Genomic DNA, 17,315 nt, shown 5'->3' with positions numbered 1-17,315 from the left:
CACACACACACAGATTAAGTACATCCATTTAATAGCAGGGCCTAGGCAGTATATATAGATCAGGACAGGATGCTGTGGAAGGAAGCTATATGCCGACGTACACTGTCTACAATCTGCTCTGCTGACCTGCTCCGACCATAGTAGTCAGTGAAGAGACCATCTGGGTTGAGCAAGTAGATGGCAATAGAGTGGTCCACAATATAGTCCTGGTCCTCATCCTTGGGACCAGCACTGTAGTACACACGGTAGTTGCGGCTAGCCTGAGCCACTTGTTCTGTAGAGCCAGTCAGACCCAGCAGTCTGGGGTGGAAGTCCTGCACATACCGGGCCATGGCTGCTACGTCATCCCTTTCTGGGTCCACAGTGATGAAGACAGGCTGTACCAGGGGCAGGTCAGGCTCTGCCTCCAGCTTCCGCACCACCTGCACCAGCTTTTCCAGTTCATCGGGGCAAATATCAGGGCAGTGAGTGAAACCAAAGTACATTAGCACCCACTGGCCTCGGAAGTCAGCTTTGCATCGAGGCTTGCCTTTGTGGTCCAGTAGGCTGAAGTCACCCTGGCCCACAGCAGCCTGGCGCAGGGCCTCTGTCCGTTTCTGTTGGCGCCACTGCTCCTTCTCTGCTCTTGCAGACAGCCAGGCCCAGCCCAGCCCAGCCCCAAGCAGGGAGGTGATCAGCAGTCTAGTTCTTAGCCCAGGGCCTTGGGGCTGGCCCTGTCCTGACCAGTGCCTAGACTTTACATACAGAGTTTCACCTCCTGGGATTCTAAGAAGGACTCGAGGTTTGACGTGAGAGAGCTTGGGCCAAGCTTTGGGCCCTAGAGCCAGTAGCATCACGGACCTGAAGCTCCTGGAAAAGAACAGGTGCCAGAAGTCAGAAAAGGACAAGGTGTCTGGGCCTCTAGTGCTGGAGAAGCTTCTCACCCCACAGTCAAGCAGGTTAGTCAGCTGCCTGCACTGGGTCATCTGAACTCAGAACTGCTCAATCTCAAGCCTTTAGCTGCAGTCTAGGCAACACCAATGTCTATAGCTGGTTTGTTCCAATTGACACTCCTAGTGCTTTAACCAGGGAGCCTCATTACCCCAACCTATGGGGAACCCGCACATCAACTGCCAGGTTTCCCTCTGGATGTCTTGGAAGCATTGACCATATATGCTTTGCCTGAGCACTAGAACGTATGTGTCTATTTACAATAAGTTTTAAGGGAGGATGTTGATGCTCTGGCTTACTACCTTAAAGAAACAATCCTTTCAAGCTTCAAGGGTTACTTCAGGGTGATCTGGGGCTCAGTAGAAAACAAGTGCCGCCAATGTCACACAGCCCCAGTACCTTGAACTGCGTCCTACCTTCACCTTCCTGGGCAGACTCATGTCTACATATTCTGCACCTCTGAAGTCCCTCAGCCCGTGCCATGAACTTTTTCTGCAAGACCCTGAGGCTTTGGCAAGGGTACGTTGTTGCAGCTACCATGTAGAGCCACCAGCCACCTGGGCTCAGTTATGTTGCCCCGGCTTGGCTCTTCTCTGAGATGGCACCGACTGTCCCTGAGCTGGGACCACCGTGAGAAGATGCGTTTGGTGAATATTCACAATACATCCTTTTTCTAGGCCACGGCAGGGCTCTAGCTCACCGAAGTGCACTGGATGAGGCAGTTACCAGCACCCGCATAAACAAACTGCAGAGGTCATGTTAATTGTGTCCGCAACTAGTGCCACCCCTGGGTGGGAGGCTTGCCCAACTGCAGAACACACCTGCTGCGGTGGGGTAGCGATTTAGGGCTGTGCGGTGGTCGCTGGGAGGACTAGCTCAGCGAACGGCGAAGGGGCCTTGAAGGGTGCTCGATCTGACAGCACGAGCGCCCCCTGTAGAGCGAGGCGCTGCTGGCTGCTGAGCGCAGGGCCGTCTAGGTGCACGCGGAGCCAGGGTGTCCCTGCGAGGGCGACGGAAGCGGTTACCTGGGTCACAGCGGGCGACCCGAAGGGTAGGAGTGGTTACGGGTTCCCGACAGCGCTTACCGCGGTACAGCCGCTGGCCCACGTCGACTAACAGCTCGGCACCCACTCCCGGCCTGATCGGCTGCCCAGCCTGGATGCGTCCGGCTCCAAGCTCGTGCAGCACACGGGCCAGCGGCAGCGCGAGAACGCACTCCACAGTGCCTAAGGAAGAAGGCGGGCGCATGTGACAGGACCCGGAAAGACGCGGGAGGAAGTGGGTGGGGCCTGGTGCCGAGGATGTCCGGTCTCACCGTCTGCCGGTGCGAGCAGCTCCTCTTCCTGTCCGGCGTGAGGCAGCAGCTGTCGGCGTTGCTTAGGGCTCCCGGAGCACAGCGCTCTGGCTAGGGCTGGGTCCACGCCCTGCGCCGAAAGCATCTGCTGGAAGCGGCGCAGCGCAGAGCCGTCATCTAACGCCGCGGCCACTCGGGCGGCGCCCTCATCTTGGGTTTCCGCCTGTCCGCTAAGCCAAAGGATGGCGCTCCCTGCGGACAGGCGGGGCGGAGCTCAGAAGCTGCAGAAACGGTAGAAGCTGCAGGGGTTGAGAGCTCCTGGCGTGCAGATAGGTGGTCTCAACCCCAGCCCTCTCACCTAGCCTAATAACCAGTTCCCGTAGATCCGGCGGCCCCGCACCATCCAGGCAAAGCAACGCTTCTTCCACTTCCAGGGTATGGCCCACGTTGCGGCCCAGAGGGTTATCCATGGCAGTCAGAGCTGCGGCGACCCGCAGCCCCAGGCCAGCTCCCACGCTAACCTGGGGAGGCACTACTCAGTGGCCAGGCGGCATTATCAAATCCCATACCCGCTGGCCCTCGGTAAGGATATCAGTAAAGGCTTAGGGTGGAGATCAGAAACCAACACTGCCAGGCCTCGGGGGGGGTGGGGTGGGGTTGGATTGTTTTGTCGTTCGCCCTAAGTGGAGGGCCTCTGTGGAAGATTTCCCCAGGCCCAAGGTCAAGACATCCTTGATTGGATAGGGTAGGAGGTCTGGAAAGAGGGATTGCCAGTTGGTTCTACCAGGAGTGTTGAGTGGGCAGAGGCAGGGGTAAGATGCAAGGTGACGTCCACAGCCCTTCATAGAAAGGGCACGGAGGCCAAGCATGGGCTCACCAACGTCTTTGCCAGCTCTCGGGCCTGCTCCTGGTCAGGGAAGACTGCAGCCCCCCCAAACTTAACATCCACTATCAGAGTGGACAGTCCCTCCACGGCCTTCTTACTGAGGATGGAGGCTGCGGAGAACAGAAACATCATCCCAGGGCATACCTGGGGACAAGGAGAGGTTGCCTCTACGACAGAGGTCGGTGCCTAGCAGGTTGCACGCCAGTCAGGGCACCCCATCTCAGGTCACCTGTGATGAGCGGCACACTGTCCACAGTAGCTGTCACATCTCGTGCAGCATACAGGATCCCATCAGCAGGAACCAGCTTTTCACTCTGGCCAACAATGCAACAGCCCACTTCCTCAAGGATCCGCAGCATCTGCCCAGACACCCTCAGTGACCTCTGAGGAAGGACCCTTTCACTGGCCCTGACCATTGACCCAGCACAAGTTCAAAACATGGTGTGTTGAAAACCTGATTCTGATGTTTGGCCCCCAAAGGATCCTGATTACTTATGACACATTAATGTTTAGCGGCTCAGTCAGCATTTTCTACCCATTCCCCCGTGATGACCCTGACCAAAGTTCTCTCAGTGATTCCTTCTGGGCTTATCTACAATCAGTGACCTTTAGAAGAGTCAACATTCTCACTGGTGACCCAGATAAATAACCTATCCGTTGATCATCTCTGTGATTCTTTCTGGCCAGTGACTGACTCCCTCAACCCAGATCAGTGATCCGTTAGCAGCCCACCTGTCTGTACCTGCTCCGGGCTCTGGATGACATTGTACCCAGGAATAGACTCCAGCTTATCCAGTGTGCCCCCTGTGTGGCCCAGACTGCGTCCGCTGATCATTGGCACCTGGTGGATAGGAATACTGACTGACCCCGCATAGTTTCCCTCTTTCCCCATCTTGTCTCTCCTCTAGTAAGAACTTCAGCTGAAGTTACTTTTTTTTTTTTTAAAGCAGTTGTAATATTTTTAAAGTATTTTAAACCGCTGATGTGGGTGGCCAATTGGTAGAAAGGAAAATAAATTGTACTCAGTGGGGAGCAATCTGTCAGTCTGGCAGGAGCTGGCCCTCATTATTTGGGATCCAAGTCTGAGGGACAAGGAAAAGAAGCAGCTCTTCCTCCAAGGGTCCTGTTGGAGGAACAGAGGCAGCTCTGTTCCATAGTGGAACTTGGTCTATATTGGGGGGTAGGACGACCCTGGCTTTTGTGTTTGAGAGCTTCGAGCCAGGCTGGAGGGTAGGAGGTGCCTGCCAGTGGCGTAAAGACTTGTAGAGGTGATAGTCACTAACCTTGCAGCCACATGCAGCCAGGGCAGGTGCCAGAACCAGGCTAACCTTGTCACCCACACCTCCCGTGGAGTGTTTATCCACAAGCTGCTGGTGCCAGGACTTGGGCCACTCCAATTGCTGCCCAGACTCTGCCAGGGCCCGGGTCAGCACAGATGTCTCCTCTAGGTCCATGCCCTGCAGCCGAATGGCCATCAGCATGGCTCCTAAGTATGGACACATGAGCGAGGTGTTTACAGAACATGAGTTTTCTGGGGCCCCGTGATGGGGGTAGGGTACTGTGGATCCTTGAAGTGCGTAAGGGGCAGTTGCAGGGGCCGGGGAGTAGGGCTCTAGTTTGGGCTTCCCACACACCAATTTGTGTGTCCTGTGCGCTTCCGTCCATCAGGGCATGCACGAAGTGCCTGATATCTGCCTTGCTCAGATGCCCTCCATCTCTTTTCAGGCGGATCAGCTCAGGCAGCTGCCTGGACTTCTTACCCCCTCCCCCCGAGTCAACATCGGCTGCCTCTGAAGCTGAGGGAGGTGGTATCCCTGGAGCTGCCATTGCTCCAGCCTGCGGGGGATATTGAGACAGTTCTGGAACGCCCCTTTACCGCCCTCTCCCCATCCATGTCCCTGAAGGTGGTCACTTGTCCCAGCTGTCTCTGGTGCCCATCACCATCCCATGTCTTTCTCAACGCCCAGCCCTCCACCCCCAGTTTGGCTTCAATTCCTGGACCTCACAACTTGATCCCAGTCTAGTACCTATTCAGTCCAGGGGGCCTTTACCAGTTTTCTGCGGTTGGCCCGGTCCCGGCCTGGTATCTCTCAGCCCCGTATGGAGTTAGGTGCACAGGAGGCAGGTCACTGACAGGGTAGTTCAGGGACAGCCGACAGATAAGGCCGTCCCAGTAGGCGGCACTCATCAAGATGAGGCCAATCACCACTTAAACTGCTCCCTACCTGCCACCTGCCCAGTCGATGTTTCCGGGACCTTAAAGGCCAGATTACGGTGCTCCAGAACCCGGGATTCCCTGGGGTCTTGGTATCTGTGGGTCCTAGGCTCTGGTCTCTTGGTTCAGACACTGTGGATGCTCTCCTCACCCTCACCTGCCCCCCCCCCTCCTTTTTGCCCACCACACTGAAAGAGAGGCACACACAGTACTGGCTTGGAAAGCTTTAAGCAAACAACCGAGGGCGGGTGTGCGCCTGCCGGGATCAGTCGTCCACGTGTGATATCAAGGGGGCCAGGTAGTCTGAGTGCCTGATGCCGAAGCTCCAGCCTTGAGACTTCCGGCGCTGCGGGCCCAGGAGACACCGCTGACCTTACCAAGCCAGCTGTTCCCCAGGGACTCTGACCCATGTCTTAAGACCTCAGACCCTCACCCCCTGCCCCTTGACCCTGAACTCCAGACCACCTCGTCCACGCTGTAGGCTGCGGGTCCTGGCGTCTGATTACTGTCTTGGGGTATCGAAGTCCGCGGCAGCATGGAGTACTGCGGGGCTCGAGTCTTGTAGACCCCAGGTGTCACAACTTGGTAGGCACAGGGACCTGGGGTCTAGGAGGACAGGAAGAGTGCTGGGTCCAGCCTCCATTCCTTGCGAACTACTGACTCGCGCGCGTGCGGGCGTGCGCTCTCTCTCTCTCTCTCTTTCACACACACACACACACACACACACACACACACACACACACACACGGGCGCGCTCTCCTGCCTCAGTTTCCCGAGTGGTGAGGTGCCTCTTGTTCTTCACTGCCCCCAACTCCACTGACCCCCTTGATTACTGGAGAGGTTCAGCTGGCAGCCCCTTCCCCACCTTGCTGAGGTCCTCGAACCAGCTGCCCACATGGCTACGGCCGTGGATGGAGTAAGTCGGGGCTGAGACTTTGCCTATGACACGTGGGCCCAAGAGCGAAGGCACGGTGTAGGACCCAGGGCCTAAGGAGGAGCCAGAAAGAAGGTACTTAGACCACTCTCCTTGCTTTTAGGGCAGACTGCTGAGCAGGGTCCCAGCCTTCCTGGCCTCACCTGGGCTTGGTTGCTTTGTGAGGATGCCCCAGTTTCGGGGAGCCATGGTATGCCGAGGAGCAGAGGGGTACGCCATGTTCCCCGCGCGTTCTGGGAAGTACCTGCCTATGGGATAGACCAAGAGTGTGGGACAGAACTGGGGTGGGCTGAGGTATGGGGAGCCTAGCCTGGGCTCTTGGCACTAGGGAGACATTGGTGCCACAGTGAAGTTACACTTTCTGGGTATGGGTAGGAGGTTCCCGGGATTCTGGGTTTGGGTGGGAAATCTCCTAGTGGGCGTCCCTGGAGGCAGTTCCACGTTGGGGAGCCCCGGGCCCCAGGGTGCTGACCCGGTCCCGGAGTGCGGAAGGGCGCCGTGTGGCTTAGGCGGCCATAGATGGAGAAAGCAGGGGTGCCGTCGCTGCCGCGCACAGTCATGCGGTCAGGCACCATGTAACTTGGCCCCGGCCCGTAGGAAGTCTGCTGCTGCAAGGGCAGGCGCGAGCCGAAGGTGAAGGCGGGCGCACGCGGCCGAGACGGGTCATGCAAGATGTAACCTGCAGAGAGGTTACACCTCGAGTCCCGTCCCGCGGTGCCCAGGGGCTGCCAGTCCTTCCCCTCCCCCACCTCGCCGAGGCAGTCCCGTCACGGAACCTCTTCTCTTTTGGCCTCCCTTTTTTGCTCCAGGCACAGTTCTTCTGTTCCTGGATTCCAGGCACCAGTGTAGACCACCCACAGTCCCACCTTCCCTACTTCCTCCACAGCATCCTTCCCCCCCTCGCTACCGGTGTTCGGTGGCAGCTTGTATTTGGGCCCCGGGCTTTTCTGGAGCGCGGCGATGGGGCCGCGGGGCCGATGGGGCCGCCAAGGGCCGACCCAGACGTCTGCTCCCATGACGCAGGCGGGGCGTGGGGCCCTTACGGCTTGCAGCACCTGTAGAAGGAATTCGTAGGAGAGACACTTCCCTAGCTTCACTCAGGACCAGCACGACCGAGGGCAAAGCCTAACGCGTATCCCAGGGCACCGGAAAACAAACAGTTTCCCAGGATGGAGGGCGGGTGCACTGGGGCAGGAACGAGCTTCAAAGACATCGATGGCCTCCTGTCCCAGGAGCTTCAGTACAAATGTTTAAGTACAGGCCAAGCTCCGACCCAGACTTTGGAAAGGGAATGGCCTGGAGTTTCTGGGTGGGACAGGGACTTGGCAGGCCTTTGGAAAGGACGTCGTGGGGAGGGTCCCTAGGGCACAAGGTGGTCGAGGGAAGGCCTGGAGACGCACAGACCTGCTGTTGTGGTTACCCTTTTGGGAAAGCAAAGCTGGGGAGCTTGACAACCCTTTTGTCAAACTCTCAGACCCCATTATGTCCCGTCTCGCTTCCTGGCAACCAGACCATATGCCTGGCCCCACCCTCGGGCCTTCAGTAATCTCATCACCTGCCAGTGCTGAGGCTGCGCTGGCTGGATATTTAAGCGGGGTCACAGACCAGCGTGCCCATTCCAGAATGAGAGATCTGCAGAAACAAGTTTACGAATAAAGGGATAATACAGAAAGCTCAGTTTAATTATGTATTCATGTAAGCCCATGAAATATTTGCAAAAACTAACCTTCGGGGCCAGAACATAATACAAATAGAATAGAGAGACTACAGTGTATGACTGGGTCACACTGCCATACACATTCATTTTTTAAAAGTAAACAAAAAACTTCGGAATCAAAAGGAAACTCAAATCTTCAGTCACAAATGATATAAAATACTTCAGAGGAAAACTGTATAGTGTACATAGTAAATAGAAAAAAATGTATAGCCCTAAAATGAGTGTTGATGAAAATTTTAATGACATTTAGAATTCATTTTACAAGCAGAGGGAAAAACAACAGCAAAAGATTAAAAAACCAACCAACCAACCAACCAACCAACCAACCAGCCAACCAGAACACTGTGGAGTAAGCAGGTAGTTCCAGCGCTCAGAGCTGGAATAGCTAAGTCTCAAGTTCAAGACCAGCCTGAGATACACAGTGAGATCCTGTCTCGATAAAAACAAAAACAGATGCATCAAAGATACTTTTAAAATAGCAGAAATGATACATGTATCTATTTGTAAAAAGACGGCACTTGAGTGAGCTTGGTAAAGGTGAATGTAATAGCAAACAAAAAAAGAGAAACCAGGCCAGGTGAGGTGCTTGCTACACACCTGCTGTTCCTTTACTCTGCAGAGGCAAGGTTGGCGCTTTAGCGCAAGGCCAGCCTCCTCTACAGAATGAATCTTTAGAGCCTCTTGTGTATAGTGTCTGCAAACAAGTACTTCGTCTTTTCCTGTTTGTGTCCATTTTTACTTTGTTTTATTGCTGTAGCTAAGACTCCAAGGAAGTATGCTGAATAAAAGTGGAGAGAGTAATCATTCTGCCTTGCTCCTGGTTTTTAGTGAAAATGCTCTTAAGCTTTTTCTCTTCAGCTTGATGTTGGCTGCAGGCTTGTCATACACAGTCTTTATTGTGTTAAATATCCTTCTGTTTCTATTTTCTTCAGGGATTTTATCAAATAAAAGAATAGATTTTTATCAAGTTGTTCCTTATGAGATAGCCATGTGATTTCTGTCTTTGAGGCCATTTATGTTTATATTACATTAATTTATGTATGTGAACTATCTTAGAATCTCTGGAAGGAAGTACTTTTTTTCCCTTTAGTTTGATTTTCTGAGGCAGGGTTTCTCTGTGTAGTCCTGGCTGTCCTGGAACTTGCTCTGTAGACCAGGCTGGTCTCTGCCTCCCGAGTGGTGGGACCGAAGGTGTACACCACTGTATCTGGCTTAATTTAGGTCTTTTCTTTTTCTTTTTCTTTTTTACTTCTTTCTCCTTAGAGACAGGGTCTCACTACGTAGTTCTGGCTGGCCTGAAACTCACTATGCAGATCAGGCAGGCCTTGAGCTCACAGAGGTCCACTTTCTGCCCCAAGTGCTGAGATTAAAGGTGTGTGCTACATGCCTGGCCTGTCTTTTATCATGTTTAGTTTGGCTAATGGTTTGTTGATATTGTTTTTAAGAGGTTTTTGCTGATTCTTAGTGTTATTTTTAATTTTACCTAAATGTGTGTGTTCCTATGTGTTTGAGTGTTTTGTCCACATGTATGTCCATGCACCATCTCTGAATGCAATACTTGAGGAGGCCAGAAGAAGGTAGTGGATCCTCTGCGTCTGGAGTCAGAAAGTTGTGGCCACTGTGTGTGTGCTGGGAATTGAACCCAGGTCCTCTGCAAGCATGTGCTCTTAACTGCTGAGCCATCTCTCCAACTTGTTTTAACATTTCTATTTTATTAATTTTTGTTGTGATAGGTCCTGATTATTTCTTTTCATTTATTTATTTATTTATTTATTTATTTATTTATTGAGACCAGTGTCTTACTATATCACTCTGGCTGTTCTGGAGCTCCCTATGTAGACCAGACTAGCCAAAGCCTCACATAGATTCCCCTGCCTCTCCTTCCTGAACGCTGGGATTAAAGGCATGCACTATCACACATGACAGGTTAATATTTTCTAAGCCTTAAGATTATTCTAGTAATGGGCTTATAAATTACAACATGATGATGTTTTGATTATAGTTACTTTCATGCAAAAAAATTCAGTAACAGAGAAACTTAATATGTGATGGGCTTTGATCGCCTGTATAGTTTATGTGTTTTGGAGGTTCTTCTGTATTTAGCTTCACATCTGAAGTTATGTAATGAGCTGTGCTGTGCCATCACTGGAGAAAACAACTTTAGATAGGCAACAAGTAGCTCTCATTTCTCTAATGGGAATGGAGAAGGGACAGTCTTCAGTGAACCCTGGAAATGAGGGCTCTTGGAGGGAGGTTCCCAATGTTAATCAGATCTTCCTAGGCCCTCCCTTGGTCAATCTTTGTTGTTTTCTTTGATATTATCTGTGCTGTCTCTGCCCTTAAAGCCAACATAGACGGGTTGTGTAGCTCACAGTTTGTAACCTTTCTAGCAGTGCTGCTTTTTAACCTTGGGAAGGGATGAGTGGAAGGGGCTGTCCTTTGGGCCTGGAGAGGGGCCAGCAGCACATCCTCAGCCGTCTTCTCTACAGCAGTGGTTCTCAACATGAGAATCACCACCCCTTTAGGGGGTCGCATGTCAGCTATCCTGCATATCAGATATTTACATCAGGGCTCTGAAGTAGCAACAAAATAGTTTTATACTTGCGGGGGGAGTCACCACAACATGAGGAACTGTACTGAAGTGCCGCAGCATTAGGAGGGTTGAGAACCGCTGACCTAGACACAATAAAGTTTGCCCTCTGTCTGACTTCGGCAAAGGCATGCACTTCCTTTTTGATGGTACCAAGCATGACCTGGTCATCTCAAGACCCCCCACCCCATGTGACCCTCATTCCTTATGGGTTTGTTTGTGTTGATTCCTGCATTCACGCTGCCCTCTGTGGCTCCCCTCTGACCCTCCTCATTCTAACTGCCCTGATCTTCAGAAGCCGTGTGGAGCCAACAAAGCACTCACTTAGCCTATAAAGAGCTACATGGGAGGTCTTGGGTCTCCAAACTTAACTGCAAAAGCAGAGAGAGCCTGAGACTGGGACGGAGAATGAGCTCAAGAAAGTTGCTAACTAGAGTCCGTCCACCTTAAGGCATGGGGCTCACCCCAGCCTCTCCCTGTCACTTAATAGTTCTATGGGAAGCTGGGCTGGGACCAGGCCAAATGAGATACTTGAGGCTCAGCAGAGCCCAGGCGAGGTGCCAGAGACTCTCTTGACACCTCCTTGATGTCTGAGTCGAGGAGTCCTGGAGGGGTCCATTGTGTTTCAGAGGAAAAGTCCCCTTCTTGTTGGGAGAGCTTTTGTTCTGGGACTCCACCCCTTCTATGTGTCTGGGTCTTACCTGGTAAATGTGCTAAGACTCACTCCTCATGTGGATTTCAGTGCTGAACACAGAAGACAGGAACCCTCCCTAAAAAAGTCAAATGCTTCTGCCTAGCAGAGTATCCACAAACCATCCTGGGAGCACTAAACTGGGGGAGGAGGCAGGAGGGTGTGAGCTGGTTCACAAGAAAGGTGGAGGGTGAGAGGCTACCTAGGAACTGGGCTGGTGGAGCACCTGAACCAGAGAGGGTGTCTGAGGATCTGGGTACATGCTGATGAAGTGACTGCAGGAGAGGCAGGCTGTGCTTTTTCAGAGGCACATTGGAGTGGTAGCTGAGAAGGTCCAGCGGGTAAAAGGAGGCCAGGTAGCTCCAGACTTAGGCTAGGGGTGGAATAAGGGAGGGAGGGATAATGTTTGGGGTTTCTTCATTCTTTCTCATTTTTTCCTCCTCTTGACTTGCAAAGTCGTTTCCTTAGAGCAATGTTTGGTAGCTGCTGAAAAAGGGGGGTTGAGAACTTCACTTTTCCAGTACCCCAGATGAACACTCACATGACCCTCATCCCAGGGTCTCGTTTTTCCGTCTGAGAGCCCACCAAAATGACCCCCCCCTCCCACATCCTTCCCTGGGGGCCATGGTGGAATTGGCCTCTCCGGTTTCTGGTAATTTCATCAGGGCTGCATCGTGTTGCTGAGACTCAAGATAACATCTCCCTGTGGGCTAACCCTTCCATGCCAGAGCTCCTGTATGGCCTATAGGGTTTAAGGTGAATTTGGGAGGTATTAGGGTCTATAAGGCAGAAGATAATGGGGCGAGATGTTGGCAGGGTATACACTGTCGCTTGTCCCTAGGACCCTGAGCAGAGAAGGGAGGGCCAGGTGCTAGGATGGGGGGTGCACACCAGGGCAGTCTGCCGGAAGCTACAGGCTCTCTTGGTGTGTCTGACTAGGTTTACTGACAAGTCTGAATGCAGGCAGGTGTCCCTCAGGGGCCCGGAGAATCAGTCCACCTTAACAGGGCTGTCCTAGGTGAGCTGCTTTCGATGCCATCTGCACATCTATCAGCTCAAGCTGGGTGCAGGGCACGGGTAGCTGCCGGGCGGAGCAGGCTCTTCACAGAAGATCTGCAGTTCTCACCATGCACCAGGGCGCTCTAGACGTTGGCGGGCCCCTCTGGGGCTGGGATGGTGATGGAGATGAAGACTGGGATGGAGCTGTCCTCACCTTGCTGGCACTAGCAATGGTAGCCACCATAGCACTGGCTTTGCAATGGTTTGGCTCCAGGCAGGACCAGGAGACCCAAGGATCAGCGACCACAGCTCCAGGTGTGCAACCCTCTCAGGCCGGAGGAGTCAGGCAGGCCCTGCACCCAAAGTCCAAGGACAGTGATGCCAGTGAGGGCCAGAGCAAAGGACAGGAGAAATCAGAGGCTCCTGGAGACGGCCAGAGGAGACCTGCTTCAGCCTGGGCCCAGGACCTAGAGCCATCAACAGACAGAAGTATGTCCTCTGATGCCCGGCTTCCACTCAAGATGCCTGGAGAGGTGGCCAGCAAAGGGACTACCCCAGAATCTCTGGGAAAGAAAAGAAAGGAGCCACCCAGGCCAGAAACTTCCTCCCCAGGCCACCACAAAGCAAGGGATATTCCTGTCCCCATCATGATCCACTTTACCCCTCGAAGTCCTGACTTCAAAACAGAGATGCAGGTAGAGGCAGCTGGCACTTGTGGTAAGGGGACAGCTCGGCAGGGCCCTGCCCATTCGGACCGACAGGACACCAGCCCCTGGCATCTGGCTGTGGGGCCTCCTGGCCCTCTGGGGAGAGGCCTCAGCAGCGTTCGGCGGCGACGGCGGCCTGGTGCCAGCTCAGGAGACAGACCCCACCGACTAAAGCTGGATCCCCTCCGCCTGGGCACCGTGGTGAGTGTGTGGGATGCTGTGGACATGGCAGCTGCGGCCACCCCGGACACCCTCACCAGCAGCTCCCTTGAAGGTCTCTCATTGCTCCACTCAGACACGGGGTTCAAGGGTCCTCAGGAGATGGCCCTAGCTGATGCTGTGGGTAGTCAGCCTCAGGTGGACTCCTTCAAGGACGCGTGTGGGAGGAGCAGCCTGCAGCTCACCCCCACCAGCACTGCAGGCTCAGGGACTAAGGGTAGTGACGGCAGGGAGATCGAATCTCCTGCCTCTAGGGAGACTCAGGGGACCCTGGCTAGTAAGGAAAGCCGGCCCCGGGAGAGTGGGTCAGCTGTTGTCACCAGCAACTTCAGCCTTTCCCAAGGTACCTTGCCCGAAGAGCTGCACTCTGGGGCTTGTGAAGTGGACCAAGCTGCTGGCCAGAGCAAGATGGAGAAACTAGGAGATGGCCATCTCATTGTCAAAGGGCGAGGGTCGTGTCTCGGTGAGGAAAGTGAGCGCATGGCTGGCAGTCCAGCTGCCGACCAGAGCCTTGCGAAGTCCACTGGTGGCTTCGGCTGCACCCCTTCCCACAGCCTTCCAGCCTCTCCTCTGACCGGGGACACTGAGCTGCTGCCGTCCTCTCCCTTGGCAGTGCATTCCATCCCTGGGCTCCTACAGGCAGCCTCTCCCTCTCCCCCTTTAAACAATTCGCTCCTGGGAGTCACCCAGGGTCCTCCTGGTGGTGACCCTCTCAGAGGAGGACCATCTCCCTCTCCTACGCCAACTTTAGCTTCTGCAGGAGCCTCAACTTCAGCTCCAGCAGCAACCCCAGCACCGCCTTCAATATCACCACCAAGCTCAGCCTCAGCTTCATCCTTAATCCCAGCCCCAGTTACAGCCCTAACCCTGGTGTCAACAGCAGCACCGTCTCCAACATTACCCCCACCCTCAACTCCAGTTACAGCCTTAACCCTAACCTCAACAGCAACTCCACCAACCCCAACATCACCCCCAACTCCAGCCTCTGCCCTAGTTGCAGCCCAGGCTCCTGCAGTAGCCAGTGAGCCAAGGCCTATGTCTAGGGAGTCTAGCGTAGGACTCTCCAAGAGCTTCCCAGAAGGACGGCTCTCATCTAGCTGGGCCAACCTCATTACCATGGTTCTTAGAAGCCATCCCTTCCCTAGGCAAGAAAAGGACCAAGGCAGTGCCCCAAGGGCAGACCCCAAGAGTCCTACAGAGCCCAGCACATCCGCATACTCTGGAGATAGACAGCCAGGGCTCCCCTCTGAAGGGGCCATCTCCAGCCTCCGGAATAAACACAGACCATCGTCAGTGTTAGTCACACCAGCAGGTTCAGGGGGCTTAGCTGAGGCTAGATGTGAAACACAGCCACTGAGCTTGGAGACTAATGAGTCTTTCGCCCCAGACCCTAGAGGGGATGGGACCAAGCAGAAAGGCCTTGACTTGCTGCCTCCAGCTGCAGAGCCTGTGGCTGCCTCACAGTCCCCTGTGCTGGCACAGCCTGGTCCTGTACCATCTGCTGCTCTGAGGCAGGACGCACAGCCCGCCCCTCAGCCTCGGCCACGGAGGAAACGCAGCATAGCTCAGGGCTCCGAACAGATGCTTGCCCAGGAGGTGCCCCAGCAGCCCCAGGGGCGGGCACTAAAGGAGGGAGCCAGAGCCGCAGGCAGCAGGGAGGCCCTCACCGAGAGGCAGAGAGAGACGCAAAGGCTTATGTTTTTTCTGCAGAAGCCTGGGAGCTGGGGAGTGGTGGAGGGGCCTCAGAAGCACTGCACACAGGCCTCACAGCCCGCCACAACAGTGGCCCCATGGCCCCCAAAGCTAGACCTAGGCAGCTGCTTAGAGGTTTTGGCCTTTGCCCAGAAGCATGGAGAGCTGGCCTTAGCCCAGGAGACCTATGTCTTGATGAGCAACAACTTGCTCCATGTTCTGGGAGACCCACACCTCTACCGACAGCTGAGTGGAGCCGACAGGGAGCGCATCCTGAACCTGCGGACTTGCCAGGGTCAGACGGTGCTGGGGGTCCTCGTGCTGCCCAGCCTTTATCAGATGAGCCGCTCAGGGCTCGCGAGGGGCCCTCAAGGTGAGGCGGCTCCTGCAACCAGGTCTGATCCACTGCATCTTGACACACACCTCCACGTGTTCAGCCCACAGGAGAATGTGTGGCGGCCACTGACTCAGGTACCGGAGGAGGTCCCCCTCCGGGGCTGTGGCCTCTGCACTATGCATAACTATCTGTTTCTGGCAGGCGGCATCAGGGGTTCTGGTGCCAAGGCTGTCTGCTCCAACAAGGTGTTCTGCTACAACCCTCTGACCAACATTTGGAGCCAGGTTCGGCCCATGCAGCAAGCCCGGGCCCAGCTCAAGCTGGTGGCTCTGGATGGAATGCTTTACGCCATTGGTGGTGAGTGCCTGTACAGCATGGAGCGCTATGACCCACGCACAGATACCTGGACCTTGAGAGCATCCCTCCCCGAGGGCACCTTCCCTGTGGCCCATGAGGCTGTGGTCTGCCGAGGAGAGATCTATGTCACAGGGGGTCATCTCTTCTACCGCCTGCTCAGATACAGCCCCGCGAAGGACTCATGGGATGAGTGTCCCTATAGCGCCAGCCACCGACGCTCCAGTGACATGGTGGCCCTAGGCGGCTTCCTCTATCGCTTTGACTTGCTGCGGGGCGTAGGCGCTGCGGTGATGCGCTACAACACAGTGACGGGCTCCTGGAGCCGAGCCGCCTCCCTGCCTCTGCCTGACCCTGCCCCACTCCACTGCACAGTGCTGGGCAACACCATTTACTGCCTCAACCACCAGGTCACGGCTACCTTCACAGTTTCAGAGGGGACCGCCCTGTTCCAGGCCAAGGAGCTGCAGCCCTTTCCCCTGGAAAGTAAGGGCGTCCTCTATCCATTCACGCTGGCTCTGCCCCCAAAGACCTGGTTACAGACCACACTCTGAGTGCTGGAAAAGAGGCAGAACTGTTACAGCCGCTCTTCAGGGAAACCCTCCTCTTGGTGGGTCTGAGTGGACCTGCGGCGTGGGAAGGAGCCTAGTCAGAACGTTCTGTTCTTGTGCCCAAAGCTTTCCCTGTCAAGTTAAGAGCTGTTAATCTCTGAAGTGAGACCCCTTCTGCCTCCCTCCCTCCCCTTGGAGCCCTGGCTCCCTCAAGTCCTCTTGAATCCCTACTATACCTTGCTATACTTCGCTATACTATACTTTGGCCCAGGTCCTACCTTCTTACGATGTCTTAGTTTTTCTCTTTCTCTCTCTCTCCTTTTCTTTCTTTTTTCAAGGTAGGGTTTCTCTGTGTAGCCTTGGCTGTCCTGGACTCGCCTTTGTAGACCAGGCTGGCCTCGAACTCACATTGATCCACCTGCCTCTGCCTCCCTGAGTACTGGGATCAAAGGCGTGTACCACCACAGCCAGCAGTTTTATTGCAGCCACTTCTGTCTGTGGGAGCTTTTGGTACTCACTAGAAACCTATTTAAGCTTTCTGTGTTCCCTCAAGGTGGAAGAGGAAGCAAAGAGCACCTCAGGAAACTCCTCACTCTGGGATTTTGCTGTCTTGAGGCCTTTTAGGGGTCAGGCTTGACTCTCTCCATGGGTCCCCAATGGCACTTGAACATCCATGCCATCCCTTCCCTAGTTTTACCTGTTGTTATGTGTGTGGACCAGGATATGGCATTTAACCCTCTGGACACTGTCATTCAGATCCATTGGGGATAGGATCACCAATGGCCACCTGGCCCGGTGCCTGGGGCCAGCTGCATCAGGAAATCTGAAGGGAGGAAATCTGAGTACTGCCGCTTGTCCTGACCTGCAACCTAGTTTATCTCAACTGAGCCTTTTTTTTTTCTTAAAAAAAAATATGAGCTGGAGAGATGGCTTATGGGTTAAGAGCACTGGTCATTCTTCCAGAGGGCCCAGGTTTGAGTCCTAGAATCCACACAGTGGCTCACGACCTCTTGTAGCTTCAGTCCCAGGGGAATCTTCTACCCTCTTCTGGCCTCTGTGGGCACTGCATGCATGTGGTGCACAGACATACATGCAGGCGAAACACCCACACATAAAATAATAAACTATTTTAAAAATAAATCATTTATTATTATTGTGAGGGGAAACGCATGTGTCATGGTGCATGTGCAGAGATCAGA

The 17,315-nt window shown here is 54.2% G+C and overlaps 4 protein-coding genes across 7 annotated transcripts; 1 reads left to right on the top strand and 3 right to left on the bottom strand.

Moving 5' to 3' along the window:
• Positions 1 to 14: 14 nt before the first annotated feature.
• LOC110549664 (protein SCO2 homolog, mitochondrial) lies at positions 15 to 2,147 on the bottom strand. Of its 3 annotated transcripts, none has more exons than XM_060388828.1 (2): positions 2,016 to 2,147; positions 15 to 849 (listed from the first exon to the last, which is right to left on the bottom strand). In XM_060388828.1, the coding sequence occupies exon 2, from the start codon at positions 831 to 833 to the stop codon at positions 60 to 62; it is 774 nt and encodes a 257-aa protein (XP_060244811.1). In that variant the 5' UTR covers positions 834 to 849; positions 2,016 to 2,147; the 3' UTR covers positions 15 to 59. The 3 variants fall into 3 exon arrangements, with proteins under 3 accessions (XP_060244811.1, XP_060244812.1, XP_060244810.1); XM_060388829.1 differs by having other exon boundaries at positions 1,956 to 2,096; XM_060388827.1 differs by lacking the exon at positions 2,016 to 2,147 and adding an exon at positions 1,752 to 1,890.
• Positions 1,773 to 5,298, bottom strand: Tymp (thymidine phosphorylase). Of its 2 annotated transcripts, none has more exons than XM_021638933.2 (10): positions 5,162 to 5,298; positions 4,745 to 4,946; positions 4,394 to 4,596; positions 3,853 to 3,951; positions 3,340 to 3,469; positions 3,102 to 3,220; positions 2,583 to 2,745; positions 2,246 to 2,476; positions 2,016 to 2,156; positions 1,773 to 1,930 (listed from the first exon to the last, which is right to left on the bottom strand). In XM_021638933.2, the coding sequence occupies exons 2-10, from the start codon at positions 4,935 to 4,937 to the stop codon at positions 1,773 to 1,775; spliced, it is 1,437 nt and encodes a 478-aa protein (XP_021494608.1). In that variant the 5' UTR covers positions 4,938 to 4,946; positions 5,162 to 5,298. The 2 variants fall into 2 exon arrangements, with proteins under 2 accessions (XP_021494608.1, XP_021494610.1); XM_021638935.2 differs by having other exon boundaries at positions 5,138 to 5,293.
• A 239-nt stretch (positions 5,299 to 5,537) lies between these two features.
• Positions 5,538 to 7,587, bottom strand: Cimap1b (ciliary microtubule associated protein 1B). The gene is made up of 6 exons (XM_021638920.2): positions 7,167 to 7,587; positions 6,732 to 6,938; positions 6,403 to 6,507; positions 6,191 to 6,312; positions 5,791 to 5,931; positions 5,538 to 5,671 (listed from the first exon to the last, which is right to left on the bottom strand). Exons 1-6 carry the CDS (start codon positions 7,273 to 7,275, stop codon positions 5,591 to 5,593), a joined length of 765 nt encoding a protein of 254 aa, XP_021494595.1. The 5' UTR covers positions 7,276 to 7,587; the 3' UTR covers positions 5,538 to 5,590.
• A 4,797-nt stretch (positions 7,588 to 12,384) lies between these two features.
• On the top strand, positions 12,385 to 16,119 carry Klhdc7b (kelch domain containing 7B). The gene has a single exon (XM_021638931.2). It carries the CDS (start codon positions 12,385 to 12,387, stop codon positions 16,117 to 16,119), a length of 3,735 nt encoding a protein of 1,244 aa, XP_021494606.2.
• The last annotated feature ends 1,196 nt before the right edge of the window (positions 16,120 to 17,315 follow it).

This window comes from Meriones unguiculatus, chromosome 8, assembly GCF_030254825.1.
Source record: "Meriones unguiculatus strain TT.TT164.6M chromosome 8, Bangor_MerUng_6.1, whole genome shotgun sequence".
Taxonomy (NCBI): Eukaryota; Metazoa; Chordata; class Mammalia; order Rodentia; family Muridae; genus Meriones; species Meriones unguiculatus.
The sequence above is the reverse complement of the archived record's forward strand: the minus strand, read 5'-3'. Positions and strand labels throughout refer to the sequence as shown.